Source organism: Nansenia antarctica (assembly GCF_963989245.1).
Source record: "Nansenia antarctica genome assembly, chromosome: 3".
Lineage (NCBI taxonomy): Eukaryota > Metazoa > Chordata > Actinopteri > Argentiniformes > Microstomatidae > Nansenia > Nansenia antarctica.
In genome coordinates, this window is record NC_137688.1 from 41,926,601 (window position 1) to 41,945,897 (window position 19,297).

The window sequence follows — 19,297 nt, forward strand, 5'->3', positions numbered from 1 at the left end:
CATCTGTAGCTCAACACTGTAATAAAAACTATTTTCATGATGAAATCACTATGAATAGAACCGTCATATATTTTACCTGGCTGAAGCTAATCCCCATACAGTACAGCATTGACTCTACGCCAGGTCCTAGCTCCTAGAGAGGGGTCAAACGGCTGTCCTTTGTGGCACCTATAGACTACTGTCCTACTCTCCTTCTCCTGGTCTCTTGCCCAGTCTGCTAGAAAAGGTGGAACATGCTGATCTCACCCAGTGCCATAGCAACTCAGCCCAGGCAGGCCTGGCTGTACATAACCTCTCGGCACCACAGGGAGTTGACATTTTACTCCTACGGGCCCACAGCACTCTGGGTAAAGCCTATTGTTTCCTGCCGTCACTCGCCCCCCCTTGTGTGGCTTATGACTTTAATTGCATTTCTTGTCTTTGATGGAGAGAAGTGTTTGGGGAGGGGAGTGGTTGCAGCAGTGAAAGTGCTCTCTCTCTCTCTGTCTCTTTCTCCTCTCTCTCTTTCTCCTCCCTCTCTCCCTACTCCATTTCCCTCTCTCCACTTCATCCCTCTCACCCTCCCTCTCTCTCTGCCTGCTCTCTTGGAGGCTGATTACAGTGGTATAGTCGGATCAAGGCAAACCGGCTCCGAAGGCCCCCCCAGGCTTTCTGAGGGACGGTGTGTGTGTGTGTGTGTGTGTGTGTGTGTGTGTGTGTGTGTGTGTGTGTATGTGTGTGTGTATGTGTGTGTGTGTGTGTGTGTGTGTGTGTGTGTGTGTCTGTGTGTGGTGTGTGTGTGTGTGTGTGTGTGTGTGTGTGTGTGTGTGTGTGTGTGTGTGTGTGCGTGTGTGTGTGTGTGTGTGTGTGTGTGTGTGTGACAGGCCTTAGGAACATGCAACGGTCAAATAAAGCTATCTGACTGAAACACGAAACACGGACACGAGGTGAGTAGGATTTGAAAGTTAGTTTCATAAGGGTGCAGGATTTCAGGATTTCAAACCCGGGTCATCCATGTGAAAGACCCCGCTTAGTTAAAGCCTAGGCATTAGGTAACAAATGTCTTCACATCTCAGGTAAGGTTAGTCATTATAGCAGCGTGGTCACTGAACCACCTCTGTTACATTAGATAGTAGGCTAAGCATTAGGCCTGTGTGTGCTTTTCATCAGTGAGAAGCAGAAGTATAAAGTGAGGACTGAGGAGAGGAGATTGAGGAAGTACAGTGAATGTGGCAGCATTGAGAGGCGGAGCCTGTGGTAGGATGGGCCTCTGGGGGAAAGATACTGAGGGAGAAATGATGACTGTTGATGACAGACAGACGGCCACGGTCAGACTCAGAGACACCCCTCTATCAACACGTTAAACACCTCACTACATATGTTTTAGATCACATCCCCGTCCTGTTTGGATTTACAATGTGAAGTCAGGGATGGGGCAACCTGTGTGTACAAAGCTAGACACACACCTCAATGACGTCTCAATGAGGTCTAACACGTCAGCCATCAACACGCTGTGAGATTGAAAGATTATGTCCCCCAAGCAGATCTGTACAGTCCACTTTTTGACTTTGCTTGAGACAAACTGCATCCGAAACTGTCAATCAGAAGCAACAGATCTTGAGTTTCACCTAATGGTGGTTGCCTTCTTTAAGAGCCCCTCTTCTTGCCTGCCTTCAGTTAAAGGCACCTTAACTGTTGTTGCATCTCGTAGGTAATTGCGCTATTTATCTTTGCGGTAACTAATTATACTGAACAGCATTTGTTATCCTGAGGAAAGGGATGGTGATTGAGTGGGTAACAGTGTGGGGCCATTTGTCGAAGACCGGGGAGTGAGGGAGGTAGTGAGAGAGAGAGAGAGAGAGAGACTTGGCAGCGGGCATTGTGGCTATAAATTAAGCGTATGCATCAACATCTGTGAGAGGCCAGGACCCCGTTACAGGTCTGTCCTCCCCCACGTCGTCATGGCTGAAACACATCATTACTGTCCAGGACCTAAAGACCTCCGCGGCATCTGTGCGCCTCCGCCTGGTGACAGAGGCCTGCTAACAACATCTGAGGAGGAGGAGGAGAGAGAGAGAGAGAGAGAGAGAGAGAGAGAGAGAGAGAGAGAGAGAGAGAGAGAGAGAGAGAGAGAGAGAGAGAGAGAGGGACCAAGCAACTGTACAACCTATGGCAGCATCGCAGTCATATCGAGCTAAGACTTGAGGACAAATTGGTGGATGAAGTCTCTGACACACCCTCTATGCCAAGTGAGGAAGTCTAGACTGGCCCGGAAGAGCCTTAACAAGCAGGTATAAAGACAGGTTAACCTGTTGGTGTGAGTACGCCAACCGTACTAAAACAGTTGTGTGTATCCCATGGAACAACACATATGGTATTTGAACACAGTCAATACCAGCGACAATCCATAGTCAATCAATACCGTAGCAGATAGATAAACCTGATGTGCAGTCACAGGATCATTTTACGTTATCATATAAGTATGATCATAACAGGGCATCGGCTACTAGGCTAAGCAGTCAAATCGTATCCTAAAAGGGTAAGAGTCTGTCCTGAAAGGACTGTCAGAGGGAATTCTCATCAGAGGTTTGGTTTTAGTTACAGCTGCATGGGAGGGTGACCTCTGGGTGACCTCTGGGAGGGTGACCTATGCATATTTCAGGGCCCATTCCAAACCTACTGCAGCTGAACCAACAGAAACAAAGAAGCCACGAACATGAGAACTGTTCCAATTCTCGGTCCCTCCCTCGAGGTAGCGAAATCAAGTGATTGAACGTGGCTGTTTTTTTTTTTATGAATGTACGTAAATGTCACACCTAATGATAAAGTAATAGGCTCAACAAATAGGCTGACGACTCATTGACCCCTGCCACTCCCTAGGAGCTCCCTAACTAGACATTTGAAAAGCTACGAGGAGCTCTTATCGGGATGACTGATAGAGGGAGACCATGTACTAGATAGGACAATTAGATTTGACAGGACTACACGTGTAAATCTAAACAAACAAAGGCAGCAAGGAAACAGAGAGAGGAGAGGAGGGCTTGGCTGGGAGCTCCTCCTAATGGGCCTGGTGGAGAGAGAAAGCCTGCCACTCTTCCACTCACTGTCCTCCTCATTGTCGTCCCCCTCCATCTCTCTGTCTTTCACTCTCACTGCCTCTCTCGCTCTCTCCCTCACTGTCTCCCCCCTCCCTCTTTCTCTCTCTCTCTCTCTCTCTCTCTCTCTCTCTCTCTCTCTCTGTCTCTCTCTCTCTCTATCTCATTCTCACTGCCTTTCCCTCTCTCTCTGTCTGTCTCTCTCTCTCTCTCTCTCTCATTCTTACTGCCTTTCCCTCTCTCTCTGTCTCTCTCTCTCTCTCATTCTCACTGCCTTTCCCTCTCTCTGTCTCTCTCTCTCTCTCTCTCCCTCTCTCACTGTCTCTCTCTCTCCCTCCCTCTCTCTGTGCCAGTAATCCCTCACTGCTCGAGAAAAACGGCCTCTAAATTTAGCATCAGATTTATCATGCTGTAGGAAAAAAGCTGGAGCAAACGAGAAGGAGAGAGAGACAGGCAGGCGGAGAGTGCATGTGCGTGTGTGTGTGTGTGTGCGTGTGCGTGTGTGTGTGTGATATGGAGAGAGAGTGTGTGCATAGGTGAGAATGTGTATATGTGTAAGTGGGAGAGAGGGAGAGTGTGTGGAGGAGGGGGGGGGGGAGATAGCAAGAGAGAGAGGCAGAGCAAGAGTGTGAGTGCGGGAGCGAGAGAGAAAGAGAGAGAGAGAGAGAGAGAGAGAGAGAGAGAGAGAGAGAGGGAGAATAAGGAAGGAGGAGGCAGAGTCGGTGGGGGTCAGGCGTTGACAGTTAGAGGCTGTCCATCATGAGCTACGTTCAGGACCAATGAGACAGAGAGAGAGAGACAGGGTACGAAAGGCACGACACCAAACACTGCAGCCCAGGAATAAAGCCTGCCACAGACAGAGGCTAGGAAGGACTGGGAGGGGCAGAGATAGAGAGGGAGAGAAACAGACAGAGAGACAGACAGAGAGAGAGAGAGAGATAGAGAGAGAGAGTTGGACAGACAAAGAGAGAGAGAGTTGGACAGACAAAGAGAGAGAGAGAGGTGGAGAGGTTAAGAATGATGAAGAAAGTGGCCATTGTCCGAAGTGGTGAGAGAGGAGAAGAGAGGAGAGGAGCATTCCAGGAAGGGCCCCGAAGCGCAGAACAGCACAGCACAGTGCAGCGCAGCACTGCAGCCCATTGAAGGACAGTCGGCAGGCAAGGACACCGGCGCGCCGCGGCACCGCGGGTCAGCTCTCATTATTTGTGCTGCTCTCTGTGGCAAACACAAAAACCTGACTGATTGGACTGATTGGCTCTCCACGTACAGTGCCCGACAATGGGCAACGGGGAGCACCATAGGAGTCAGACTCGCTACTGTTGACTGGTTACAGAGCGAGAACAGCCGTGAGCATCTGCTCACGCACTAGCGCATTGTGTCATTAGCAATGCCTCGCCTCCTGGACATCTTGCCTACTGGCTGAGTTTGTCATATTCACTGTCCCGTTTACTATGAACAATATATTTGAGGAGTTTGATCAAACTGTCCTTGCGTTGTGAAAATACGATTTATTTATCTTTATCAACACAACTGAAAGAAGACTAGATAATACCACTTCATGAATGTCATGCATGTCTCCATATTCTAATTCACAAATCACTCGGGAACAAAGAGAGACTGAGAGCTCTTACACTCTATGAATCAGGAGAACAAAAGCCCTTAAGAAGATGTCCATCATTGTTCACATTCACGGTTCAAAATCCCCACAGAACAAACTGATAAAACAAAGTAGTCAGCTTCTCAAAGAAGTGATGTACAGGAGTACACTCAGGAGAGGGAGAGGGAACAAGTGGCCCCTAACCTCTCACTTGTGAGTGGGCGCGCACAGACATACACACACACACCAAAATCACGACAGTGATTGCACTGCCTATGACACATGACAGAAGGGCGGCATCAAAGAGAGAGGGAGCAGAGAGGACTGGAGTGCCGTCTGCTGTCTCCTACACAGCTCCTTCTCTGGCAGACATCCACTATGGGAGCGAGACCCCCCCCCCCACCCAAATAAAAATGAGAACAACTGCTGGATGCTCCAAACCCAGTTTGTCACACTATAATAACCTGTCTCTACCTTGACAGGGGTTTGAAGTCTGACAGCAGCATGCCTCCGAGTCAAGTTTGGAGTCAAAAGTAAAGCACACATTTTCAAACCATATATTTGTGTGAGTCAAGTTTGGAGTCAAAAATTAAGCACCGATGTTCAATCCATTTTGTGTGGAGAACCAGAAACATTGATGCTCGAGGATGAAGTTGTTGAGGATGAGTTGATAGGAGAGGGGTTAGGATGAGTGCAGTTAGAACAATGGATTAAGAAGTTGATGTTGACTGATACGTAGTGCATTCAAAGTAGACTGAATAAAATACATGGAGGCGTAATGGAATCCACTGTTGCATAAAGAGGAACAAATAGGTATGTATACTATATATGACACGGACTGGTGAAAAGGTCCGCATCAAGCCACTCAAATGACCAAAAAGCGTATTTTTAAGAAAGAACATTTGTTTTCCCTTTTTCTTCATATTAAGAAAGTAGTGATGTGCCTTCTTATCTGCTAGCTACTAGCAGCTGTTTTGCGTGTGTTTTGACTCAGAGTGGGTTTCTCCCATTCTCCGTTTGAGGTGTACCAACATTCAAATTAGCATATCTTCTTCAACTATTTTCAGATTTCAATGTATGACACATCATTTTAAAGTTTACATTCATAATCTAAGAAAAAGTTTGAAAAATGACCTTGCCCTACATCAGAACTTTTTCACCAGACCCTGTCAAATGTGTAAACGAATAAATGGGATAGCATTAACAAAAAGGAAACAGCCACAGATGAAAGAGGATGACATGGATAAGACAGCGTGGCCTAACATACTGTCACACGACCTAGTGGCTATATACCGTATGCCTGGACAACTCTGCCCTTGACAAGGCATCATGCAGGGCTTCACAGTAACACAAGCTGATGGCCCGACAGGGTTTACAAACCCACCGGGCCAGTGAGTTCTTCAAGCCAGTGAGTCCTTCAAGCCAGAAATCGAGGAAGAAATTATGAAAATGCTGTCATTCTTAGCCTATAGCCTAGAAAGTATAAGATAAATACCCTAACTTGTTACATTGCTGGTAAGTAATGGCTCTGACGCACACCCCACAGAGTTTAATCCCAATATCAAGACAAATCGTACAAAATTACAAAAACAGCAGGTTGTTGTCAGTGAAAGAGCAGTATAAAGAAGAGAGACAGGGATGGTAGCAGTTTTAAGTTGGTACATATCTAGATACAGGCAGCCTTTGTTTCCTAGCGAGTTAGTTAGCTTTGTTTGTTCACTAGCCACTTCTGCTACCCTACTTTTACTGCAGCTGTTCTCAACCATTAATTATGTAATGGGTAATATGAAAGCCAAACATGTGTGTTTTATCTACAGAACATGAGACCACTGTGGGTACCACCAAGGTAGAAGTTTGAATTAATAGAGTGCTTGCGACAGTGTTGCACAGCGCAAACCACCTACTACACAAGTGACGGAGAAGCATGTAGAGGCCTTGACCCTTACCTGTATTGTAGACATCCACACTCTACATTTACAGGCATTAATCAATTGATTGTGTCATGATGAACTGTCATATTATCAATGGGTACAATTTCAATATAAAATATAGTATGTGACCACTGAATGATGGCATTACAACTACCCACACTTTAATGCATTTGGAAAATGTATATATCAATATAATAATAATAATAATAATAATAATCATCATCATCTCATTCAAAAACATGTTTTTCTTTGTAAATTAATTGTTTAGACAAATCGATAAGATTAATCGATAACAAAATAGAAGTTCATGTTGTTTCGCATCCTGTGTGAGAGCCAAACCTTGAGTTTAAGCCATGCTGTTTAAAAAAAGACATACAGCACGTCTTTTCCATAACAACTGGTTGGTGATAGCATTTTCTTCTGTGTGTACATCAAGAACCTCCAAACAGCAAAGAATAGTGCGTCAGGTTAACTTAATCCTTTTCGTCTAATTATATACTCAAACACACCAAAAAAATAGCACCTACTGCAAATTGAAGAAGGAGAAGAAGAAAAAAGAGGAACAGTTTTGCCAAGCCGTCAACGGAACACAAGGACTGAAACTGCAACGGAGGGAAGGGGGAGTCTGAGAAAGAGAGAGTGAGCAGATTGAATGGGACTGAGCTGAGGTTTGCTGGGTTCTTAATTGGTGTCGGAGTGCTAGGCCACACAGGGGAGTGGGAAGTGGGCTGTTAGACCAGTGCCTCTCTCCTGGAGAGGGCCGAGCATCCACAGTGTGTGTGTGTGTGTGTGTGTGTGGGGGGGGGGGGGGGGGGGGGGGGGGGGGTTGGGGTAAAGTGGGTTTAGCACTTCACACAGCCTTACCTTTGGACTTTATTAGAAACTTGGCCAGGAGTTTTCACACTGCAACCTCCCCTCCTGCCCCCTCCCCTGAACATTTTCTGTACACAGGTGCAAGGTGCCTTCATAACACAACACCAGGCGAAAGGGAAAATTACATGTAATTGCACTTGCATGCTCGTGCACGCACATACACTCTCACTCACTCACTCACACTCTCTCACACACACACACACACACAACACACACACACACATACACATACACACACACACACAACACACAACACACAACACACACACACACACATACACACACACATACACACACACAACACACACACAACACACACACACAACACACACACATACACACACACACACATACACACACACACAACACACAACACACACACACACACACACACACATACACACACACATACACACACACAACACACACACACAACACACACACACACACACACACACATACACACACAACACACACACACACACACACACATACACACACACATACACACACACACACACACACACAACACACACACAACACACACACATAAAGGTGGTGTGTTGAGGTGGGGAGGCAGGGGTGGATGAGGGATGCTGGGCATAGAGAGGGAGCAGCGCCCACGGAGGCATTGTTTTGACAGTTCTCATGGCAGTAAATGCCAAAGCGTCTCCACTCAGGGAGTGTTAGCGGGGGGAACTGAAGGGTCCCATTATGCTGTGCGCTCAACCTTTTTTTCTTTTTCCCCTCTCTCTCCCTCATTCTGTCTCTCTCCATCATTCTCTCTCTCTCTCTCTCTTTCTCTTTCTCTCAAATTTCTCACGAGCCTACTGTTAGGTAGTCATTCATTGTTGATTTTCTTTGGTAAATAATAGCTATTTATTGGTCTCATCCTGGCTGACTTCGTGGGGGCATTGTCTGTGATATCCAGTCACAGGATGAGAGTGTAACCACGCTCCTTGAACCTACACATCATGAACAGGGGATAGGAACTTCTATAGGTTTTCTATTAGCAAAATCAGAAGTTGAATGAATGAATGAAACCAGAACAACAGGCATTTACAATCATGATAAACTTGAAGTCAAGATTTCAAACAATACGTCTGAAACTATTTTTTCAGGTTCATTCCTTTTTTTGTTGACAGCTCTCCAATACATTATACAACATGACTGCTTGTTCGTCTAAGGGGCACAGAGGAAAACATCTTACATCTTGACTGGGAATACCAGTGGTACTTCCATAGACAGGGAGAGGAGAGTAAGCACTTGTTTAGACGACAGCCTTTCAATCCAAACTCCAAACAAAACAATGTTCATACCCAGAGTATTCTCTCAAAATAACTAGCTTGTTATTATTTTTGATAGCCAAAGCATGGGCAAAGTAGACGATTGCTTATAGCCCCCAAATGAAAATAGAAGAAGATTTTTATTTCTAGTTACTATTTTTTGGTGGAGCCAGGAAGAGAATTCAAAGTTAGTAATCTCAGAGTTAACCAGCTCAGTGGCCTTGCATTTAGAGTGTCTGCCCTGAGATTGGGAGATCGTGATTTCGATCCCCGGCCGAGTCATACCAAAGACTATAAAAATTGTACCCGATGCCTCCCTGCTTGGCACTCAGCATTAAGGGTTGGATTGGGGGTAAGACCCTGCAACATACCAGCGTCATGTGTGTCCAGTACTTGTACATCAAGCCACCTCACGCTACGGATCTAATATTTTTAGACTAGATTTATAGCTGTGTTAGTATGTTTAACGCTAGATAGACAGACTAACTAGCTGAGGTCTGACTGAGGTATTAAAGGGGCAGTTATACATTTTAGGAAAGACAGAAGGGCAAGTTATTTCATCATTAGGCTACAATTGAATATACTTTATAAGATTCAGGTCAAACATGACCAAGCTTTAAATAGCAGCATTTTTTCATTAAAGCCACAGTCTATAATTTTCACAGTAATTTCAAATAATGTATAGACCTACCACTGGATTTTAATAAATGGGACTTATAAATAGCATAATGAGGTAATTACAACTGTCTCACCTTTCCATAACCAAAACATCTAAGATCTTAAGCTGAGATCTCACCTAGGGGATGATCATGAATGTTAATGTATTTAATAATCAGAGTGAAATGTAACATACAATATTTCTCATGCTTTTCAGGTTTATAGATAGTTTTCTTCTGTTCGCTCGTCTCACTTTTCTGGAAATGAAATCCACAAAACAATTGTATTGTTTTATAAACGTTTGTATGGCCTCAGGTTAATTAGAAAACAAATGCATTTTATGACATCATTAAGATAATTAGCCAGTTTCTTTACAAAAGTCCCCTCGGAGGACCATTTGCTGTGCATTACTCATTCACTTTCATTGGCCCAATGTAAGCAGTATTACCAAAAAATGCTAATTGTCCCGCCTCTTTGGCTTCAAGGATCCATCTCACTAGCAAGGTGGCCATACTCCCAGTATCAATTACAGTCATGTTGGGATAAGCAGAGTGAAAAAACAACAGCATTAACAACAACAACAACAACAACAACAACTGTAACGATTCTAGATTCTTCTCAAGTTCCGTCAACATTTACTGTCTACATGTCTCCTTTCTCTCTTTTCCATGAGGGCAAAAAAATCACAATACAGAGAGCCAGGCAGAGCACGACAGATGCTTGTTTTAGTCCTATTCAACGTATGCCCTCCAAATATGGCGCCACAAGCATAATGCCACATGATTGGAGGCAAAGGTACGGTAGTCCTATATTTGCATAAAACGTTATTATTGGGTGGTTTGCTTAACACAAAGAGAACACCTAGCGGCTGTGTTCTAACTGCTGCTGAGAACTGCATGATTTAATGCCCCCATTCATCTAAGAGCCAGTGTGCCGAGCGAGCCAGGAAACAGCATTAGGCCCGGGGCCTTGCGCTGCGGCCTGCCTGCCTGCCTGCCTGCCTGCCTGCCTGCGCTGCTTGGACCAGAGTAGCTGGCATGTGTGTGTGGGGAAGTGGACGAGGAGTGAGTGCGTCATTTCTCCTCCAGTGATTGTCCACTCTGGATGGAGCCGGGGAAAGTTCTTCATTTCAATTAGCTGGACAAGTGGGACTGTGGACACCTGCCACCCTCGGAGCCATTCTCAAATTGAAGAGTAGGAAACAGTGCCTTAGGTCAGCAGGAGAGCCAGCCAGGAGGGCCTGTATGGCCTTAAAGGGCTAGAGACGCCTGGTTCACTCTCTCGCGCGCACGTGCTGACACACACACGTGCGCACTTGCACATGCACATGCATGCGCACACGAGCACGAGCACGAGCACACACGCACACACACACACAACTGGGACACCTGGTAAGCTTACAGCCGACAGCGTCGTCTGGGTAGTGGTAAGACTAATCTCGACTGGGAAATTCAACATGGGCCAAGAGAAAAGGTTTTACTGACCAACACAGAGCAAAGCAAGTTGAGCTGAGGGCCTGACCATTAAATACATGCCTTCCTCCAATTGACATGCCCAAAAGGCAGTCTTAGAGTGGTAATACAGCAACCAGTTTGCACTCCACCTTCAAACCCCCAAAAAGAAGGTCTGGCTAAACCCTATTAGTAGTAATATATTTCAAAAGCAGCTCTCCACTAAAACAAATAGTTCCCTAGCTAATGAGCTGTCCTTTAACACCAGGTACTGGTGGTGTGGTTTAACCTTCACATTCCTTTACTGCAACATTGCTCTTCTTTTTAAGAGATACACATTGGGGGGTTTTCCTAGACTAAGCATAGTGTGTCTTTATTGTTGAAAAAGTCCTTGACTCATAAAAATAAAAAATAAAAAAATGTTTTGCATAACACAGCCCACCAAACAGATACATATCGAAAGCTTGGTATAACAACTACTTGCACATCGAACAAGGTATGCACACAAGCTAGATAGGCCTTCAGAGTGATTTCTGTCAGTTATTGCTGTTCTGTTGAAACCCTCGGATCGACATGAGCAAGAGAATTCAAAGAAAATAATACACGGGGAGAAGAGAAACTGTATCGTGGAACACATCCCTTGCTGGTTCTCAGTTCGACAGCGATACCTCTTAAGAGAGCATGTGCTTTGGCTTTGAAAGCTCCCACTCGGCCAATTCTCTGTTTGAAACCTGAACTACGAGCTAACAATGCTTCTCTTTGTATCACCCAAAAAGAGGGAAATTCCACAATCAATCTCAGCGTCTTTGAGGGAAAAACACTGTGTGAACAACTACAATGCGATGCGATACTCATTCAATAAAATGCAGTCAAGTCTTTAGAGGCGGCCGACCAGGGGAAATTCTGTCACTTTGGTGAAAGGTTTCTAAACAGGCAGTTGTTGTGAGAGAGGAGTGCCCCCTTAGAAAGAATCAGACCCTAACGTGACAATACTATAGTCTACGAAGCTCCAGACCAGCCTAGCCTGCCTGTGCCATCCCCAGAACAGGCTTGCCTGACTTGACAACGGCACCACTATCATAAGAAGGGAAAATAAACCAAACAAAAATAATTAGATAAATAAAATCGATGAAATTAATAGAATGAAATAATTAAATTAATTAAAATAAAATAAAATAAATACATTAAATGACAATGAAAGTTAGGGTTAATGTATTAAGAGAGGTCTAGTATGTACAAAATAAATGAATAAAAAATTACAAAAAGTGTCCTCTTACCTTGGGTTGGGCACGTCTAGGGAAGGCAACTTTAGGATCAATCTGGCAAACATAAAGAAAAGGGAAAAGAGAGAAGGATAGGAGAAAAGTGTTAAAAATTCAGCATAATTCAAACAGAGTAAAAGCACACCAGGTAAGTGGACTCTCTGGCCAATCAATGACATTAATCAATCAATTAACTACCAGAGAGAACCAAACCAGTTGACTTGGAGGTCTGGGTTTGAGGACCCATGGTAATGCGTAATTTCACAGCTTCTCCACATAGGTTAATCAATAGTTACATTAAGCTGACTCATTAAAAGCAAAGATACAATTTTGCCCAAGGTCCATTCCAACACAGCCCTGCATTACTACAGTACATAGCGTAGCTGCAAATGACTCAATAACACACAGTAATGATTTAGTGTACTGAAGAAGCAAACACATAATTTGCATTTCGGCACAGGTTGGCAAGTATGACAAATACATTTGACGAAAGCACTAAACATTTACATTTGACTGATGGATTACAGACTGTCAAGTTGTTTGTATAGTACTATTCTTCAATGTGAGTATATAAATATGTCTGAATTATGAGTCCATTCAAAATATTATAATAATGCACTCTTAACGCTACAATATTCAAGGCACTCATGTGTTGTCCTGTATGGAACACGTCCTTTTTACTTAAAACCAAATTAGGCTACCCAGAGTCATAGCCTCTTTATGAACATTCAGTATTATGGATTTCCAATACTTCTCATGCGAGGCTGCTTCCCTGCATGCCTTTATGTTTTCAAGGAAAATAAAGTATTTTATGATTAGATTCGATTCAGGAGTTCTGCTGGCAAATGTTTATTGGCACATGAGTTCAGATTAAATACAATATTCAACATTCTAAAAAAGGTTCCATAGAGCGTTCCATAGTTCTTCAGTCTGTCGACTCGTATCACCTCCTTGGCAACGCCGGTTCAGGTGCAGCCATTGCCACTTTCCACCCTGTGTCTCCATCAAACTCTGACTTTCCCACTATCTGAATAAATAAGAAATACAGCAGAGGGAGAGGGATTCCACTCTCCATGAAAGAAAAAAAAAGCATTGGATTTTTGTATTCTCCTCAGCTTACTTCGCAATGGTAATGATGGATGGATGGAATGGTGGATTTATACCATATCAAAACAGTCAAACATAGCTCTCAATCTAAATGTGGTCAATGTCAAATTGGGACAGATGACATACTACATCAACAACAAATAAAAGGAATGAGAACATGTGTGAATCAATTCATAAAACACAAACAGTCATATGATGGGGATTTTGCAAAAATAACATTGCATTTTCATTGATAAACCATTCCATATTATTTCAAAAAGATTCAATGTATTCCCTTTATGTGGGACAGTGCATTACGGCTGCCTAGTAATTCATCACATATTTGACACTTGGATGGAAGGTTGAATGCAGCCCTAGTAAAAGCACTCCAGTGAACAAAAGGATTGTCCCTTTCACATTTCTGTCTTAAGGCCACATCACTGTGGGTGGGGGAGAGAACATTAGGTGGAATATTGTGCATGAAGTATGGTTTTTTTTAGGGGTTGTCAATTCACATAAAACCAGGAAAATATAACTGGGAAAGAGCTTTTTCACTATACGACTGACAAAAATAGACCCTTGTGGAAAGTGAATTCAGCTTGTCAGTCTGAAGGCATCAGCAGAACGGAAAGTGTTTTAGCCAGAAAAGTGTTATGTCTACTTGAGATTACAGACATGTATAAAATGACATCAACAGACATTATTGTCAACATATAGAGTAATATGCACCACAAATTCATTTCTACAGTACCCTTTGACTGGTAGGCCTACTGTATGTCAAGAACTCAATTGAGTGAATGTGAAATATTTCTGGCTGGAGTATTCGACATGCAATATGTGATAAAAACATCAACGTGAAACTGTGTTCTCCTACCAGAACAATCAGACATCAATGGTAGGCTCTGGGATATGACGTCACACCCGTCAAACAGCAACCTTCATCGAAGATATTGTAGCAAAGTTCTTTTTCAGTCATTTCACTGCCCTCAGACAGAAGATGGCAGAGAACATGCCCCAATCGCATTCAACTCAAGTATAATCTTGACCTCCCTTCTCTGAAATGTCTTTAGTTAGGATTTTTTATTTTATTTTGGATTTTTCACTGACGCAACATGCTCTATTCTCCAGTGTGATGAATCTCAGTTTTTTTTTTACTCTGCCAGGGTCGTCCTGCTCGTTTGGCTATAGCATCATATCCCAGCGTCTACCTTTAAGGTGCTGTATGAACTATGAGGAACCACTGACAAAGTAACTGAGAAAGGTGACTGTCAGACTTGAGTAGTGGAGGTTCTGCAGAATGGGGGCTAACATTACTGCGAAGAATAAAATACAGACTAACCTTTCCAGAAGTGTCAATGAATGAAATATACCTAGACCAATTTGAACAAAAAGCATTCATACCTTCTTGATCTGTCACACCTTATCATAACACAAAAAACTAAAGGATTTGCTGTTTGTGTTTTTTCTTGTTGACTTTGTAACTAAATGAGGTATAGCTTCTTATCATGAGAAACAAAACAAAACTTCAAGAAATTAATGTAATGGGATGCATTTGCACCTATGTTTACATAGTGTTTGGTGGAACACTATTTGAAAGTATGTGTGTGTGTGTGTGTGTGTGTGTGTGTGTGTGTGTGTGTGTGTGTGTGTGTGTGTGTGTGTATATATATATATATATAACAGAGTGTGACTAAGTTGGTTACGGCCAAATTCCTTACATGATCCATGCATGTAACTTAATGTTCGGCACAAATCTCCCATTGACCTTAATGCACGATTTACATGAAAGTCAGAGTGATACACACAGATCTTATTGTAGGTTTTCAGTGTTAGAGAAGCCGATTACTGTATACCATATCCATTAAAAATCAGCAGCATCGATTTACTTGTGCAGACAAACCATGTCTATGCTGCTGGATTTAATTTCCAAACTCACCTGCCAATGTCATGGTAAGACTCACCTCCCCTTCATATCACACTGCATCTACTGAAACTAGTGAAACACCTTCCAAACCACAGCCAGAGAAGTTTGTTTTATTTGAGCTCTGTGCTTTTACACTTAACAACCAGTAGCATGGGTACCTTAATCTAAACACAGAAGACTGCCTTACTGTCAATCCACCCTTAAGGAAATGTATGACACAGATAGGATGACCTTCTCTGTGAAAAACACTAAATTCAGGCAGAAGGGATCATTTAATTAATTTGATGATTCGTTCTAATGGAGAGAAACAGAAGGGAGAAAACGGTTTGAGGCAAAAAATAAACATAGGTAACACTTTACTTCACAGTGGTGCCCTTATTTCTACATAATTATAAACCAGGCACTGAACGTTGTATACTGTACATAGAGAGAGAGAGAGAGAGAGAGAGAGAGAGAGAGAGAGAGAGAGAGAGAGAGAGAGAGAGAGAGAGAGAGAGAGAGAGAGAGAGTGTGTGTGGCTGAATGTGTATGTCTGTCTTGCTCCCTTTGCTGAGATCTCCAAGTCAAATGTCCCAGTAACACTTAATAACTTTCATGAATAAGCATTAACAAATTATGTATAAATAAAGTGACTATACTATAAGGAAGTGAGCATTCCAGCATTGATAAACATTTACAAGCATTAAACATGCATGTATTTAAAGGCTTCATGAATAAAAGATAAGTATTCATAAGAATGTACAAGGAATTTAGAAGCACTTGTAAACATTTACAATGTTTGAATTTATACTCTAACAATCTGTATCAAAAGCCTCATTTTGTAGTAAAGATTAGCCAGTAAGTATTAGGGGACAACATAGGGTCTACTTGTCTCCATCCACTGCCCCTCTCCTAGAGAAGGAGCCCTTTGAGCAAACCCTCTTGATGGTGGGTTGACTAAGAGCATAGGCCTAAACAACCACAGCCACCACAGACTAGGGGCTTTAAAGTACATGAGCAGGCACGGCGTGACTTTATTGACTAATAGCTTTCAACTCAATCAATTATCGTGCTCTACAGCGATCCACCAGCCATGCCTCAAGGCAATTCCAAACTAAATCATCATTAGCAAATAGATGAGCATGAAAGTAGCCAAAACGTATTATCTGAACTGTGACATCTTTTAGATTCTAATCCTGGCAAATCTATTCCCTTAAATAAAGACAATACAAAATATATCACCGCTAAAAAGCCATCCTATAAATGTTTCGTTTCTGAATATGTGTTATAGAATTGTAGTAAACATGGCTAACAAACACAGTGTTGCTTATATATAATAACTTCTTAATACAAAATAATTCATTTAGAATGTTCATGTTGTAATCAAGACAGATTATGACAGGACGACAGGCCAAACAAGGTGTGGTAACATGACTCATGTTAAGAGTCAAACACTGATCAAAGACCCAAGGTCGCCATAATATTTTTTTCCCCCAGCATAAATACTAAATACAATCTTTCATAGTCTGACCAACTACCACGGAAAACTGCTCTATTTTAATTGCCCTTTTTTTTGAAGACATCAAAACATGCAACAACAAATCAACTATGTTTTTCTGCCCCTTTCTGTTCATCTTGGGTCTGTGATTCAAAGTAGCGGTTGTCAAAGTAACGGCTGATAGAATGTGTGCACTTCCACAGGTTTTAAGTGAGTGAGGGAGTGAATATATGCAGACAGGAGGACAGGAGAAAACAGGTGGATACTCGACAATGACACAGTCAATTAGGAGTAGGCACTGTGAGAAATGAAAGCTTAACTCAAGATGGAGTGCATTTAGAAAAATGAATTTATTTATAAAATAAACTGCATTTTTTCAACACAAATGTCATTAATGCCATTTTGGAGAAACTTCTGAGCATATGAAACAAAGCCAAATATGTACATACCAGTTCATACTAAGAGCTAAAGACGGCTGGGCAGTTTATTTTCACAGAAAACAAATACACAATATCAATTGCATTATATAATAGGCAGGTTCAACAACAAACATGTTTGTTTCACACACCCCCCCCCTCCTCAAAACACTCAGATGTTCTTGGAGAATAAGCTTCGCAGGTGGCCATGCATGATGCTAGAATTACTTTATGTCATTTGGCACTATGGTAAAGAAAGGGTTAACAAGGATTGCCATTGAGGGGGACACAAGGCTCATTACCAAGCTTATTGGCTTCAAGTGCATGTGGCTGTTTGAGTGACTAATTAAAATAATGTGGCTATACTAAGTAAAAGATACAATGGAACATGAGATTGTCGGTCATGCAGACATACCACAAACATTTAAAGTGACAAAAAGAGCAAACATACCGTTTTTGAGTCTAATTCGTGATGTGGCTGAGCTAAGACTTTATCTACACTGGCAGCACCTGCAAACGTAACGAACCCGAATCCCCTGGAGGAAGAAACACAGAAACATTGTCAACAGCCTGTGTCAGGTGGACAAACACCCCATCAACTGAGAAGTGCAACGAAGTGTAACGAATATTTGACCATGCTGATTAATAGTGCGTCAGTTACTTAACCTACAAAAATGTTACTTTTTATAATCACATTAAAAAAAAACTTCTAAATGTAAAGGATGTATCGCTATACTCCTGCACAGAAAATTAGGGAAATAAATAGTTCCTGGAATATTCCAGAATCTGACATTATTCAATAATGTCTCTGGTCAATGTCAAATTGTATAGAGCGCTGAGTCAATCGGTTGTAAAAGCGCAACGTAGGACAGAAATAAATGGCTGTATGCTAACTGATATTGCCTGATCGTTTTAAGGACATCGCAAAATCACGTTCGTGGACGTGGAAAAACAAACACAAACATTGGGGTAAATTTACCTGGAGCGTTTTGTCGTTGGATCCCTCATCACCATACATTCTCTGATTTCCCCGAATTTACTAAAATAGTCTCTAAGGCTGTCTGCAAAACAAGAGAGAGATTACGGGTCGATTTTTCATCATCTGTCAAATGTGGAATGATGTGTGGACAACGTTAATGCCTCTCTTTGTATATAGGGGTCGCATAGAGGACTTCAATTGATTGGAAATCAAAATAACCTTGCGCGCACTGAGGTGTACACACACACACACACACACACACACACACACACACACACACACACACACAGACCATACGTTGCACGAGCAGCCTCAGTCTGCTACGGAACACAACCCGACAATGCCACACTGCATCTCTTACCTGGTGAAGTTTGCCAGCTGAGGCCACCGATAAACATTTTACTGTAAGAGGAAAACATAGCAGAAGTGAGTCCAGATGTCACATCGGCCATTTTGACGTGTAGCTAACTACTTGGCTAGCCGTAGCTAACTACTTAGCCAGCGACAAAAAAGCGAGCAAAAACGAAGGGAGAGCAGCAGCAAGAAAAGCTGTAGTTGGCTTTGCCCAGCCAGCTATCTGGAATAAGGGGGCAGGCCCGTTTACTAATAACCAAACAAAGGTGTAGTTAGGACTGCACCCGGAAGGCAACAGAAAATGTTAGTGCTTTGATAAGCATTTCAATATTTATACTAACAACTAGTAAATCATATACATTTAAAAAGTGTCTTTGGCGTTCGCAGGCTTACCCCGGGTCGTGTTGCGAATCATTAGGGCTTCCAGATGTGGCTTGGCTCCCGTCTCCCTCCATATCTAACCCAACTAGAGCCAGTAACTAACGAACACACACAGACGAACGCTAGACGAAGCCCGCTACGAGAATCTGACTGAGCCGGGAATGCAAAAGCGTCACACGTGGGATCAGCTCAGCCCGTGGCTCCCCCCCCTCTCCCCTGACCCACACGGGGCGGGGCAGCAGCTCGTCACCTAACCAACTCCATTGACGTCATTAAGCATTCCCCGCCCACATACAGATGTAACCATTGTTCAGATTTAGTTTTACATCATCGATATACCAGTACACAGATACAGAGTGCACCTTTAAGTGCACCGGGAGTTGTTGTTTTTTTAACCATGGATAGATATAGTAAAGAATTACAGTGGTAATCATCACATTAGAATTATTCTATACAGTATACAGTATATCACTTGTTTGGTGGACCAGAGGGATTTCTATCAACAAATAGAGAACTTTTATGGAAAGTCATACTGTGTGCTAACGTCAA

At 42.8% G+C, this 19,297-nt stretch overlaps 1 protein-coding gene across 7 annotated transcripts in view; it reads right to left on the reverse strand.

Moving 5' to 3' along the window:
• msi2b (musashi RNA-binding protein 2b) overlaps nt 1-18,855 on the reverse strand; it is a gene marked incomplete at its 3' end in the record, with an annotated part of 208,271 nt that extends 189,416 nt beyond the window's left edge. For all 7 annotated transcript variants that reach the window (XM_080525243.1, XM_080525241.1, XM_080525246.1 and 4 more), the window contains exons 1-5: nt 18,761-18,855; nt 18,375-18,415; nt 18,014-18,095; nt 17,486-17,570; nt 12,147-12,188 (exon numbers count right to left, since the gene is read on the reverse strand). In XM_080525243.1, the coding sequence (XP_080381369.1) occupies nt 12,147-12,188; nt 17,486-17,570; nt 18,014-18,095; nt 18,375-18,415; nt 18,761-18,822 (312 nt within the window). In that variant the 5' untranslated portion in view covers nt 18,823-18,855. The remainder of the gene's footprint in view (nt 1-12,146; nt 12,189-17,485; nt 17,571-18,013; nt 18,096-18,374; nt 18,416-18,760) is intronic.
• Nucleotides 18,856-19,297: the final 442 nt, after the last annotated feature.